This window comes from Penicillium psychrosexuale, assembly GCF_028828465.1.
Source record: "Penicillium psychrosexuale strain IBT 29551 chromosome Unknown utg000003l, whole genome shotgun sequence".
Classification (NCBI taxonomy): domain Eukaryota; kingdom Fungi; phylum Ascomycota; class Eurotiomycetes; order Eurotiales; family Aspergillaceae; genus Penicillium; species Penicillium psychrosexuale.
Window position 1 is genome coordinate 2,377,068 of NW_026643188.1, and position 13,834 is coordinate 2,390,901.

Below are 13,834 nucleotides of genomic sequence, written 5' to 3' on the forward strand. Positions count from 1 at the left end.
CTGCTCGGAGCCTGGCTTTGATCTCATTGCACCACCATAACGAGCGATTATCGTCGCCCAGCAAAAACCAGTGAAAATAGGGCTAGGACCCAGCGGCAATATCTTCTACCCACCCGATCATCCTAGGAGGTAGAAATATAAGCACTCTGATTGGTCCCCACCGCCGCGATCAATGGATGCATGTGGCATCATCCTCGGCTGGTTAAACGCCGTTATTTGCTGCTGAGTCCTGCTCCCAGACAGTCGTTCCGAGTTTGTAGCCGAGCCTATTGCCATCCGGGGGTGACAGGGTGAGTTTCTTTTTGTTTTCCTTTCCACGGGCAACACATTCCGATATCAATTCGGGTTGATGCGAGCCGAAAACAGAAGAGATGGGGAATCGTGAAGGGTTAAGGTTGATCGACGAGATTAGGTCAGCTCCCCGCGATTCTGAGTGGGCTAGACTAGGAAATTCTTAGACGTATATCGATTTGGTGAAGTCATTATGCGTCATTCCTGTCGTCCGTGGCTGAAGAATTCCTAGATTTGGGGAGGCACTTTTGGTAAACTCTTTTTTACGAGGTTTGAGGAACTAATGCTCAGATGATTGACGAAATGTAAAGTTCGCCCACGTAGACTGGGGTGTTAGCCGCAAGCGTCAGAGCAGCATAAAAGGGCCCCTAAACTGGTCTCATGCACTTCTCCTTGTAAACTACCCAGGAAAAAAAATTCATTGAGTTATTTTTGATTCTAGAACTTCTATCTGGTTCCCACTAGTATTCGCCTTCCCGGTCATAGATCCCCTTGTTCCGAATCAAGTTCGTGCCCATTTGAATAATTCGGGTCAAGTCGGACTGCGCCTCCAGGTCTTTGCAACCCACGGCAGCACTTCATCCCCATCCATCAACCGTGTTCCTCAGCTCGGCGTTCAGCCCCGACATCACCCGTGGAACTGTGGAGAAACACTACGGAAAGTGCACGAGAACCCTCCTTCATACCAAGACCGATCGTGACCATGGCCTCTCTCGGAAAGGATTATATACCCCTCGACCGCTCCAATTCTCCTGGTCCTCTGGCATCAGATTTCTCTCAACAACAAGTCGCTAAACAACGCAACAATAACTATCACTCTACTTCACTCAGAAATATGGTTGCCACATCTGTGAATCGCACTGCCTTGCACCCTGGCGGTGTTCAGTATGCTACCTTCCTATCTCACTGTCCATACCTCATCGTCGCTAACTGTCTTCACTTAGGCCTAGCAAGGGTCACACCGAGCTTGAGGAGGAGCTTCACGAGACTGCTCACATTGACTACGACCGTGTCTCCATTGTAAGACCTCACCACCCTTGCGCTAGACATTTGATTACAATGTCCATGTCGTCTATCTTGCTTCATCTACTAACATCATTTAGATTGCCAACCCCTCTGTTCCTGCCCTTTACGAAGATGCTCTTGTCTACGAGACTGGTACTGCTGTTACCTCCAGCGGTGCTTTGAGCGCATACTCCGGTGCTAAGACTGGTCGTTCCCCCTCCGACAAGCGTGTCGTCCAGGAGGCTTCCTCAGAAAGCGATATCTGGTGGGGACCCGTAAATAAGCCCATGACACTTGATGTGAGTAAACTTTTTGATTCTTTATGCGTGATTTCACTGGATATGTCATTGTCCATACATATTGGAGCACACCCTTGCAGATGGGCCCGAGGAGATCCACTTGGATCCCTTGCATATGCATCGGGAGGTCAAGCTTTTCGGCAAGACTTTGTGCAACCTTTTGGGTTGCGGTCTCTGCCGAATAATCCCTCATTGCCTTTCATCATCATCCCAGGGAATATTTGAATATTTCCTTCCCCCAGTTTCATTGCCCATTAGTTGCCCCCCAATTTGCCCCTCGGCTTTCATTTGCGGCTCCGCAATCCCCGCCCTTGGCCCGATGACATCACGTGCATGACGTCAACAATAAGAATGGTGACTAATAGATTCCCCACAGGTCTGGCGTATCAACCGTGAGCGTGCTGTCGACTACCTGAACACCCGTAATCGCATCTATGTTATCGATGGTTACGCCGGCTGGGACAAGCGCTACCAGATCAGCGTTCGCGTTGTCTGCGCTCGCGCCTACCACGCTCTCTTCATGCGCAACATGCTGATTCGCCCCAGCCGCGAGGAGCTCGAGCACTTCCACCCCGACTATGTTATCTACAACGCTGGCTCTTTCCCTGCCAACCGCTTCACTGAGGGTATGACCTCTGCCACATCCGTGGCCATCAACTTCGCCGATAAGGAGATGGTTATCCTTGGTACCGAGTACGCTGGTGAGATGAAGAAGGGTGTCTTCACCGTTCTCTACTACGAGATGCCCGTCAAGCACAACGTCCTTACTCTTCACTCCTCTGCCAACCAGGGTCCGGATGGTGATGTTACCGTCTTCTTCGGTCTGTCTGGTACTGGCAAGACCACCTTGTCCGCTGATACCAAGCGCCAGCTGATCGGTGACGACGAGCACTGCTGGACTGACACCGGTGTCTTCAACATTGAGGGTGGCTGCTACGCCAAGTGCATTGGTCTCTCCGCCGAGAAGGAGCCCGATATTTTCAATGCCATCCGCTTCGGCTCCGTTCTTGAGAACACCGTTTTCGACCCCGTCTCCCGCGTTGTTGACTACGATGATGCCACCCTTACCGAGAACACCCGTTGCGCCTACCCTATTGAGTACATCGACAACGCCAAGATTCCCTGTGTCAGCGACAACCACCCCAGCAACATCATTCTGCTCACCTGTGATGCCCGCGGTGTCCTGCCCCCCATTTCCAAGCTCACCCCGGAGCAGACCATGTTCCACTTCATCTCCGGTTACACCTCCAAGATGGCTGGTACTGAGGATGGTGTCACTGAGCCCCAGGCTACCTTCTCTTCTTGCTTCGCTCAGCCCTTCTTGGCTCTTCACCCCATGCGCTACGCCCACATGTTGGCCGAGAAGATTAAGCAGCACAAGGTTAACGCTTGGCTCCTGAACACCGGCTGGGTTGGCGCTGGCGCCACCACTGGCGGCAAGCGTTGCCCTCTCAAGTACACTCGTGCCATTCTGGATTCCATCCACAACGGCGAGCTGGCTAAGGCCGAGTACGAGAACTACGCTACCTTCAACCTGCCCGTGCCCACCTCCTGCGCCGGTGTCCCCAGCGAGCTCCTTAACCCCGAGAAGAGCTGGACCGCCTCCACTTCCTTCAAGGATGAGGTTACCAAGCTTGCTGTCCTCTTCAACGAGAACTTCCAGAAGTACTCCGATGAGGCCACCCCCGATGTCCTCGCCGCCGCCCCTCAGGTTTAGAGGGTTGGAGCGATGGTTAAAAAATTTCTTTTTCTCCTTGTTTCTTGTTCTCCCAAACAGGATGAATAAGTCATTTGCATGGCGTGCTGCTTTATTTTGATGATGCTCTTTGGTCGCCGACGTCTGCCGCTTGTATCGGGACAAGCGGATGGATCTTTATTGATTTCCCCCCGATTTGGGTTGTGCTTTTTTATTATTTTTTGCCATCTATCTTGACTGGCTGGGAGTTATGTAGTGATATTAATGAAGGAATTTATTACATCATAGTCAATGCAATGAATCATGCCTCATTCCTAAACTTACTCTTAACTAATCTCTTTTAGTAATGTAATGGCTGCTTCTTGTAGCATCCATGGTTGTATTGTTTGATAATCCCTGGTTGACAGTGCGCTGCCATTAAACCCTCGTCAACGATGCCTTGGATCTAATTGCAACCTACCTGGTTATTTCGGTCAGCCATTTCATGATTTTACGATGTTCGGTTAGACATGATCGCAAGGCGGACTTAACAAATATAGTCAGTTCGGTGATATCATCGGAAAACTACTGCAGTTTGAGTCTTCTGCTAGGACATTTGGGGAGGAGATATTGAATGACTTTTGGCTTAAGGATATAGAAAGTGAAATCATAGCCTTCTTCACTAGTAGACTCCAGCTGGATCTTAGGAACCTACATGGTTGTCATAAGCATTTCAGATCGCCATATGGATGCGTAGCTCTAGGGGTCTTGTTGACAGCAAGGCCGGAGATGCTTCTCTTACGCTAGCTAGAAGTCATATAGTTATATGTCTAGATTACGATTAGAGACCCCTTTTCATGTACGGTCTGGTCTAACCTCAAAACTAATAGTCCTCTCTGAATTCAGAACGATAGGATGTCTGAATTGATGTATTTTTCTATGAATGCTTATCTTGCTTGCCGCGAAGCTATCGACAGGCTACAGCGCAAGTGACTTTTGGGCGAAATCATCCACCTACCTTCGCCGTTTCACCTGAGTTGTATCCATCACCAATACGGGGCTTCGCATGATAGCCCCGGCTACCAAATAATAGGGTAACGGGTATGAGAGGTGTGTTGCCGAAGAAAGAAGAGACGGGGTGCTCTGAGTCAATACCAACAGTCGAGAAACTGTTTGTCGCTATGTATATCTTGCCCGTCCAAACAGACCATCGTTGGGGGTAAAAGAAGTAGTTGTGAATCCAAACGGGCTTGTAGTGTTTAAGGTGTTCTCGGGTTTGGCAACGTTTTTTTGCGCACGACTTTCGGCGTCTTTCCGTTGATATTCCTTGTTGATGGCATCCTTGGAGGAAAGGAGTTGAGAGAGTGTCGAAGCTAGGTCAATGATAAAGTTCCCAGTGTCTTCTTGGAAGTCGGCAAAATCGGTCCTGAATTTCTCATGGGATGCGACAATAAAATCGCATAAATCTTTGCGAGCAAGATCGCCCGATAGGAGCGTGCTGCCGTAGATAATCCGAATCGTATCTGCCAGAGAGCCACTCGTTGCGTAGGGCGAACTACCATACTCTTTCAGAAAAGGTCCAAAAGCATCCTTCATTTGAACACGGGCATAATCTTGTAGGTCCATAACAAGATAACGCTGGGCGAATGAGTAGACTTTCGCGTGTAGAACTATAGCATCCCCCGTGTAGCTTCGAGAAGTCAGTGAGGAGCCGGATGTAGCATCTGTAAAAGCAATTAATAGGTTAATAGTAGAGTTATTGAAAAGTAGGTAGACTCACCGTGTTCAGTAGATGATTTTGTTGGTTCTTGTAGCACTGAATTTTTCTTGCTTGAATGCAATTCCCATGGGGCAGTATATTTCTGGGAATAGCAAAATTCCAGGACACAACTGATAGTTTCTTCATCGAAATCAGACCAGTCCAATAAGTCTTGTCCGGCAAACTTCCATGCCCCAGTCACCCTAGCGGTCAACGCAGATTTGCCTTGGATCAGAGCACCGGGGTGGACATAGAAAATGGTTTTGCGTTCCCCTACAACAGCCTTCAACGGGCTTTCCATGTAAATGCTTTTCGGCCATTAGTGATTGAACGGGGAAACAGAAGAAATGGATTTAGTTCAGTACCTCTGAGCTGATCTCTCTCCTACTGAGCTCATGATGGATGGGATGTAGAGCCGCAACAAAGACGGAGGACTTGAGATGGTCGGTGGCAGAAAGAATGGGAAGAGGGAGGTAATAATGTCACGAGAAGTGAAGTTTGATGGAAAATCAGGCTAAGGTGAGAAGAACCTGCAGCAAACTCGTGATGAGCCCAATAATAAGACTATAAGGAATCATAGAAAGAGGGGATTGATACAGCCACCCCCCAGTACCGCCTTCATAATTCAGTTAGGCTATTTCTTCCTACCGCCCTCCTCACCGCCCTTCAATTTATATAGCCCCCGTAGACCAGAAAGATCTTGTGTATGACAATTGCTACCAAGGCGAGAGAAAAAAAGGTATCTCTAATATTGAGATATCAAGGCACTATTCCACCACGAAAGAAGAAATAATTCTGCTGTTTAATCGGCAGCGTGTAGTAACCTCTTCTCCACTCAGCAAGGTAACCGTCTTTCTTCTCACATGTCTTTTGCAGGTCAGCCTTGGAGGACTGAAGGAGAGTAAGCTGAGCCGAAAGTTCGCAAGCTAGTTCAGTCATAAAGTCCCCAGTTTCTTTTTGAAATTGGGGAAGGTAATGAGCGAACTTCTCGTGTGATGAGGCAATAAAGCTGCGAAGCGCAATGCGAGCAGCATCAATGTTAGTATCTGACGAGAGCGTGCAGCTATAGATGATCCGAACCGCCTCCACTAGACAGAGATTGGTTGCTTGGGGCGAAGAGCTGTATTCTTCTAGACAAGGCTCGAAGCAGTCCTTCATCTGAGTCACGGCAAAGCTTTGTAGCTCATCGATGAGATAATGCTGGGCGAATGAGTAGACCTTAGCATGTAGCACTATAGCATCCCCTGTGTAGCTTCGGGTGGCAAGTGGGGAACCAGACTCAGTATCTAGGTGAAAAGAAGCAATAAGCAAGCTGAGCTCTTGGGCCTTCGAACCCTAATCAGCTTACCTTCCTTAGCGTCTAGTTCAGTCAACACTAGCTCTGGCTCTGGATTCCCCGTGTTCATAGCCGACTGCCGTGGGACATCGTATTGCCGACCGTAAAAGAATCTCAGAACGCAATCAATGGTTTCTTCATCAAAATAAGACCAGTCCAATGTTTCCTCTCCGGCGTTCTTCCATGGCCCAGTCACCCTGGCAGTCAACGCAGATGTACCCTGTATCAAAGCACCGGGCTGGACATGGAAAATGGTTTTGTTTTTGCCAACAACGGCCTTGATTGGGTCTTGCATGAATATACTTTTCGGTTATCAGTAATAGAATAGCAGTGGAAATGAGATATGGCGGTACCTTTCAAACGTGGTCCCTTCTACCGAGCCCATGATGAATGCCACTCGGATTTTCTTCAGTTAGATATGCTTGTGGTTGACGAAGAAAGCCAGGAGGGTCCATGTAGATAATAAGGAAGAGGAGGCGCTAATGGAACCATGATAGAAAGATGACCGTGACAACCACATGGCAAACATATATCAACTATACGATTGATGCACCCATGGAACCTCACAGAATGATGATGTTTGGATGCATGGCTGCTATAATGGGCGTCCTTTGTCAGGTCAGTTTCACGTTAGTTTGACCCTGGTTTGTGTATGATCCTCGCCCCCAACTAAATAAGTGACCAAAGACACCTGAAATATGCAAATTAAAAGGAACTGGATAAAGATGCCAAAGGGTCAGAGGTCAGGGGTCAAAGAGAGGTACCTAGAACTTGTAAATAGAAAAAGAAAACCTCAATCCCGCTCCTACAACTCGGCCCGGGCTCCTCAATTCGATATCCGTCCAGAAAAGCCGTACGAGGAACGTTCCCGAACTCCTATGCCGGTAGGCCGTGGGTCCAAATATAGGCTTGAGGCTAGTGGAGTTCCCGACGTGCCGAGAACCCTTTCCACGGAATGAAGTGGGAGTGATGATGCGCTTTTAGGGTCGAGCTAGGCATGGAGTGGATTCCGCGGAAGACATACCTACATTTCTAGAATTGGAAGGGTTAGAACAATAGCGCTGGTCGATGTTGTTTACAAGGAAGTGACGGAGTTTGTTGTGGATGGCGGTTTCCGAGACTGTGATTTCTTTTTTGTCGTAGAATAATGCAGATAGCTGAATATGTTCATTGACATGGAGAGGTCCGTGGCTAAGCGCATGAATTGTTTGGCGGTATTTCGTCTTCGTTGTCAGGACTTAATTTAAACCGGACCTCGGTCTCTGAGAGATGCAACGATTGAAACATGGGGCGGGTCGTAGGTCGTACACTATTACTCCGTACCGAATGTTGAGATCCGATACTAGGTGTCTTTTGCGCATTCACTGTTAGCTTAGTCTCCCTTCGCTTCGCGAACCTTTCAACCCTGCCAATTCGCACAGAAAAAAAAACGCCGTCTATTTTCCGTGCCATATTGCCATATTGAGAACAAGTATCCATGCACGCGCATTGTTCGGGAAACAGACCTCCGCTGACTCTGACCGACTTGCTCGGTCCTTTCGAAACGATGTTGAAAGTTGACGACTTATATCCGTAATCGTCACAAAGGACCAATACCATGAAGCAGATGCAACACAGAGACGGTGTGAGAATCCACCCCAGAAGCTTACTGTCATATTTATTGCCGGTAATCGGCGGAAAAGAGCCAGAGACAGGCCAAACCGGAGGAATCTGTGATGACTAGCTCTGTCAACACAACAATAAGTAGCGGGAGCCGCAGGTCCACACAGGAAAAAGGGGGATCATTTCGAATCTCAATGGATGAGATTGGTCGGCGGCCAGGGGCAGGTTGCAAGGACGGGGCCCACCACAGCGTCAGCGAAATGATGGTCGGCCGATTGGACTGCCGAACATAGTCGGATCATGGCCCGAGGGTAGCGGCAAAACATTAATGAGGTGGAATAGCCGGTCAGATTGGATTCTAGGCACTGTGACTTTGCCAGGGCCCTCGATAATTAAAACCGAGTCCGATATACGGCTAATCCGTGCGTATTGAGTCCAATGTTCGTAGAGTTGATCCCGGGAGATTGTACTTGGAATAACGTGAGGCCTGCGTTTTTGAACAGGGTATATACCGAACATTAGCAGGATGTGTAGGTGTAAGTAATTCGATCCCCGAGATATGCCCGGAGAGGTTGTCTAAGCGGTGTCGGGTCTATCTGTATGGACGGGATCCCGATAAGTTCTCGTGGGGAATCCAAAAGCGGCTTAGCGTTGGTGGGGATTCCGGATTTAGCTCGTACTCGTACTAATATATATCTGCCTCGTTGATGTGGTTGTAGGGCTTCGAGGGGGATGAATGGAATATTGATAGTCTGTTCTATGTTAGGGCAGTATTGAACACGGCTCTGGCATATTTTATACACTCTCTTGACATAGATATAAGTAGTAAATGGCTCGTTTGGAGAATTCAGGATCGTCCATCGACCCCCCGCATTTTGACAAGCTCCATAGCATGTCCACATTCGTGCATGGTTAATCGAAATCATGTAGATATCATTCGTCCAACACGCAAATCCTTGTGTGGAGAGGCCTGGTTCTGGCGACTTTCGCTCCATACGGTCCAACAAATGCCAGACTTTATTTCCGTCTATTGTCTCTCATCCCATACATCCTGAGCGGGGAATCCGCGGATAGCCATCGGTTGAGGGTCGGTTGAGGGGTCGGTTGAAGGGCAATAACCTCCGGTTCGGAACGAGTTTGCGGCTGTGTAGATTGACTTGGACATTTGAGCATATTAGAACAAGCATAGGCCCCCATTGTCCCGGTTTGACCTTGTATAGTTGTACCAGAGTACTCGACTCAACACGACATAACCACCCCGCACCTTCTCTGTCTTGTGACTTTTCTTGTGTCTCCCCTCATATTCTCTATTGCTCTCTGTTCTCTGTTCTTTGCTTTCAAATATTGACCCCGTCGACACCTCCTGTCCTAAATCTCATATAAAAGCAACACTACGTCATCGGTAAGTACCATGGTCCAAGACCGTGGACAGTCCCCGTGGCTTCCAAATCCACCAAAGAGAGGATCCTGCTAGTCTCCTGCAAAGGGCATCTCCCGTGCTTCTTGACATTCTCCTATACATCGTGCATTGTATTGACCTGCATCTACAGTAGGACCTGAATACTTCACTATGGCATCCACTCTCAAGGATAGGGCCGCCAACCATGTTGCTGCTTCTGCGGAAAATGGCACTGAACCCGAAGCTCCTCCCGACCTCCTGCACCAGCCGTACGTCCGCGCCGTCCTACCCTTCATCAACGGCGGACTGTCCGGTATGACCGCCACAGCCGTGATTCAACCCGTCGATATGGTCAAAGTGCGCCTGCAGCTCGCTGGCGAAGGAGCCCGCACTGGTCCTCGCCCATCCGCCCTCGGCATCACTCGCGAAATCATTGCCTCCGGGAGAGTCCTCGATCTCTATACTGGTTTGTCCGCCGGTATCCTCCGCCAAGCCGTCTACACTACTGCACGCCTGGGATTATTCGAAACATTTATCAAGAAGCTCAATGCCCGCGCCAAAGCCGCAGACCGGAACGTAACCTTCGCCGAGCGTGCTGCGGCAGGACTGACGGCCGGTGGAGTTGCCGCCATGATTGGAAACCCGGCCGACTTGTCCCTCGTGCGCATGCAGTCCGACGGCCTCAAGGCCCCCGAGGCTCGTGCTAACTACCGTTCTGTCTTTGATGCCCTCGCTCGTATCACCCGCACCGAAGGAATCGGTGCGTTGTGGGCTGGTGCTTCTCCTACGGTTGTCCGTGCTATGGCCCTCAACATGGGACAATTGACTTTCTTCGCCGAGGCTAAGCAGCAGCTTAAGCAGCATACTTCCCTCTCTGCTCAGAATCAAACTTTTGCTGCTTCTGGAATTGCTGGCTTCTTTGCTAGTTTCTTGTCTCTGCCTTTCGATTTCATCAAGACCCGTCTTCAGAAGCAACAGAAGGACCCCAAGACTGGCTTGGTTCCTTACAAGGGCTTGGTGGATTGTGCGCGCAAGGTTGCCAAGGAAGAGGGTTGGTTGCGTTTCTACCGTGGCTTCGGAACATACTATATCCGGATTGCTCCTCATGCGTCAGTCCCCCACTATTTTACCCCAACTTTTCTCCCCACTGACTCGATCTACAGAATGGTTACCCTCATCGTGGCTGATTATCTCAACCTCCTCACCAAGTAAACTTGCTTTGAAAGCCTGGATTATCGGTCTTCGTTCTTTTACATTGCTCTCCGATTACACGATATCGCATCGACACGCTCAGTTATGCGATTTAATACTCTCAGCACGCCACCAGGTCTATCAATAGACCCAATCTGCTATTTTTAATATCCATGGGAAGCGCAGCGTCCGGGGGAAGACAGCCAATTCAACTCCGAGACACTTTATACTCCGTTTGGCCGGTGTGCATCGCACAAACCTATAATGGCAAATTACCCATGGTAGATGTGGTTCGACATTCGGAAAACATGGTACCGGCGAAGGGCTATTGCCACATACAGTTTATTTTTCTTTGGGAAGAGAAAATGTCGGAGGATACGCGGCCGGCCGGTCTTGTCCGCGGAAAGCCACGACAAGAGAATGCAAAACATAGTCTTTGTCACGCCTTTGCTCGTTTTCATGTTGGTCTGCTTTTGTTGTGTTTCGACAAGCGAATACCCTCTTGTCTTGCTCTGTTCTTTGCCTCTATACCGCTACCATACTTTATGTTGGTCTTGGTCTGCTTTAGGTATGCTGGTTAGGTAGTATTAGTATCCTCAACGGATATAGTGTTTACTTGCCTATTTCTCTCGTTCCATTTTCTCCGATAGTAAAACATTCCAAGATCTCTTTGTCCTAGATATGGAGTAGTGTGTGAGCCTTTGCAATGACTTTGAACATTTGAAGTTTCGAGTTTCCGGTGATGACTTTCATATTTCCTAAATTATTGTAGTTAAGAACAGGTAAGTTGTCCCATTGTGTATGTGAATGTATTCCATTCTAACGCCGAAGCAGAAGGCAGGTCCTACAGAATAAAAACAAAGAAGAGATAGACATCCCATCGTGAAAGTGAAACTATTCACCATTAAAACCGACATCGTAAAAATAGAGGCCCAAAATGCACCACCGGCAATAGGCAAGCCAGATGGCCGTGGGGAATCACAAGGGTACAACGTGAAAAGGAATAAAACAGAAGATTTGTTCAAGGTCCAAACCTGAGACTCGGGACCAGATCCAACACAGCCCGTCGTTAAAAAAACAAAAAGAGAAAAGATCGCATCCAGTCCACTTCTCTTCGAGTCCATATTAGTTCCGATTAGATCTTCTCCTCGCCAACACGCTTTGACACAACAGCGCCAAGCGGTAGCACGTCCTCAAGCGTCTCGTCAGTGCCCTGAATATCCTCTTCCACGGGAACAGAGTCCTTGATCTTGAAAAAGACAACAGGGACGGCAATGAGGATCGAGCCGCACAGAAGACCGAAGTTTGAGGCATATTCGTTCATATACGGCAGCTTCTTCTCATCCAACGACCACATAACGGCCGCGCCGGCGGATTGAAGACCCTTGTAGAAGCCTGCCAAGTTGGCGAGCTTGCGACCGGAGTTACCGAGGGCGCCCATGATCCTAGAAGAGACAATGTCAGTCACGATATCAGGGGAAAAGAGGGAGGGAACCTTACCAGTAGACAACACCCTGCCAGGCAGCATCGTACATGCCGTAGAAGAAGTAAAGGAACATAGGACCAACGTAGCCCTTGGTAGTCCAATCCCAGCCCTGGAAACCTGTGATTTTGGCGTCCACATCCTCACGGGTGTACCTCCTCTGCCAGGCGTACCCACTACCCCAAATAACGACCGTGAGGATGAAAAGGCCGACCAAGGCTGCCCTAGCACGAATAGTACGACGGACGCGCTCCGAATCAAGCAGAGGGCCCATGATACAGGCGGCCACGATCTGCGCAAACCAGTACAGGAAGCCGTTCAGGGCCTTGGTGCGCGTGTTGAAGTAGGCGCCGTTGATAGAGTTCTGCTGGTATGTGTAGAACCAGTTGGAGGACCAGAACATGGGGAACAGGAGGACGATCCACGGCTCCGAGCGGACTGTCTCCCACAGGCCGACGATCTCGGACTTCCAAGAGGGATGCTTCATAAGGATGACGCGCGAGCCGTCGGTACGCACAACCTTGTCTGCATCACAGATGAACAGAGCAAGACAGGCGCCTGCGAACATGAGTACGATAAAGGCGATGTAGGTACCGTCGCCGACAGTCTTGTTCGACGTGACGTGGATGTTTTGGCCCAGGGGAATCTTTAGATTGACATTGTTAGTTGTTGTTGATGGATGGTATAGCCAATTGCAAGTATAGGGCTAGGTATCAGGGGCTGGGCTGGTCTTACCAAGCTACCGATACAGGCGCCGATGTTGAAGATAGCCCAGAACCAGGCGAAGTAACGGCCCTTCTGCTGCTCAGTCGGGTAGGACATCATGATGGTGCCCTGGGCGCCCCAGAGCAGACCTGCGCAGACACCGAGGAAGGCGCCGGCGAAGATGTTGAAACCGGGGACATATCGATGCTCGGAGACCAGGAGACTAATGGAGTAAATGCAGTAACCGATTCCACCGAAGGAGAGAGAAAGACGGACGCCGAGACGGTTGACGACGGTTCCGGCAAAGAAGCCCACGACGGCGAAGGTACTGTTCAGGGCGATGTTCTGTTGTTGTTAGATTGTGCATATAGAACGCGACCCAATCGGAGTTTCGGAGTATCAAATGGGAAGAGTGGAGACGAGATAGAGAACAAGTGCCGAGGTCCAATCATACCATTTTGTCAGCCAAGCTTGGGTCGGACTTGCCACCACCGCCCATCCCGCTCAAGGCGTTAAACATGCCTGGGCAGAGGAAGCAGACAAAGGCGACCATGCCTAACTGGATGCGTGGCGAGGCATACCAGCCGGTTGAGAACTTGCCGATCTTCCCAGACTTGTACATCCATCCCGCGGGTCGGGGTATGTATTCAGGTTCGGAGGAAGATTCGACGGGAGTCTTCCGTTCATCCATTATGAATGAAGACGGAGTGATGCCGCAGAAGAATAGACGATAAAAGGTGGATGTAGAGAATATTAAAAGGTGTGTGTGGTGATGAGGAGAGAAGATCAACAGGAAGACATGGGATTCTTTAAAACAAAAAAAATCATAAGATAGCCAGCTTGTACGATGTACCCCTAACACTCGAAGACAGGTATAGGTACTGAGTCCAGATTACAATGCAGAGATAGATGTATCAACAGCCAAAATAGTGTATGTTGCAGGGTAGCATTGGGTTTGGTCACGGGCTGGAGCTAGCTTTATGTGGCTGGCCTTAGGGAAAAGGATAGGCTTAGATATTGGTGGTAGATACAATTGGACAGGGGTTCTTATTTGCGGGGAGCTTAAGTAGGTGATTGGGGGCCAGGACG

General features: G+C 49.3%; 5 protein-coding genes across 5 annotated transcripts; 2 read left to right on the forward strand and 3 right to left on the reverse strand.

Annotated features, from left to right (window-relative positions):
- Window positions 1-994: 994 nt before the first annotated feature.
- Window positions 995-3,312, forward strand: acuF (phosphoenolpyruvate carboxykinase PCK1; the record flags this gene model as incomplete). The annotated part of the gene is made up of 4 exons (XM_057185749.1): window positions 995-1,176; window positions 1,236-1,311; window positions 1,395-1,595; window positions 1,972-3,312. 4 exons carry the CDS (start codon window positions 995-997, stop codon window positions 3,310-3,312), a joined length of 1,800 nt encoding a protein of 599 aa, XP_057042519.1.
- Window positions 3,313-4,449: 1,137 nt separating this feature from the next.
- On the reverse strand, window positions 4,450-5,426 carry N7518_004823 (uncharacterized protein; the record flags this gene model as incomplete). Its single annotated transcript, XM_057185750.1, has 3 exons — window positions 4,450-4,994; window positions 5,051-5,337; window positions 5,395-5,426. 3 exons carry the CDS (start codon window positions 5,424-5,426, stop codon window positions 4,450-4,452), a joined length of 864 nt encoding a protein of 287 aa, XP_057042520.1.
- Window positions 5,427-5,788: 362 nt separating this feature from the next.
- Window positions 5,789-6,750, reverse strand: N7518_004824 (uncharacterized protein; the record flags this gene model as incomplete). The annotated part of the gene is made up of 3 exons (XM_057185751.1): window positions 5,789-6,315; window positions 6,378-6,667; window positions 6,719-6,750. The coding sequence occupies 3 exons, from the start codon at window positions 6,748-6,750 to the stop codon at window positions 5,789-5,791; spliced, it is 849 nt and encodes a 282-aa protein (XP_057042521.1).
- Window positions 6,751-9,537: 2,787 nt separating this feature from the next.
- N7518_004825 (putative mitochondrial dicarboxylate carrier protein) lies at window positions 9,538-10,578 on the forward strand (the record flags this gene model as incomplete). The annotated part of the gene is made up of 1 exon (XM_057185752.1): window positions 9,538-10,578. The coding sequence occupies one exon, from the start codon at window positions 9,538-9,540 to the stop codon at window positions 10,576-10,578; it is 1,041 nt and encodes a 346-aa protein (XP_057042522.1).
- A 1,114-nt stretch (window positions 10,579-11,692) lies between these two features.
- N7518_004826 (DUF895 domain membrane protein) lies at window positions 11,693-13,436 on the reverse strand (the record flags this gene model as incomplete). Its single annotated transcript, XM_057185753.1, has 4 exons — window positions 11,693-12,002; window positions 12,058-12,686; window positions 12,776-13,090; window positions 13,200-13,436. 4 exons carry the CDS (start codon window positions 13,434-13,436, stop codon window positions 11,693-11,695), a joined length of 1,491 nt encoding a protein of 496 aa, XP_057042523.1.
- Between the last annotated feature and the right edge of the window lie 398 nt (window positions 13,437-13,834).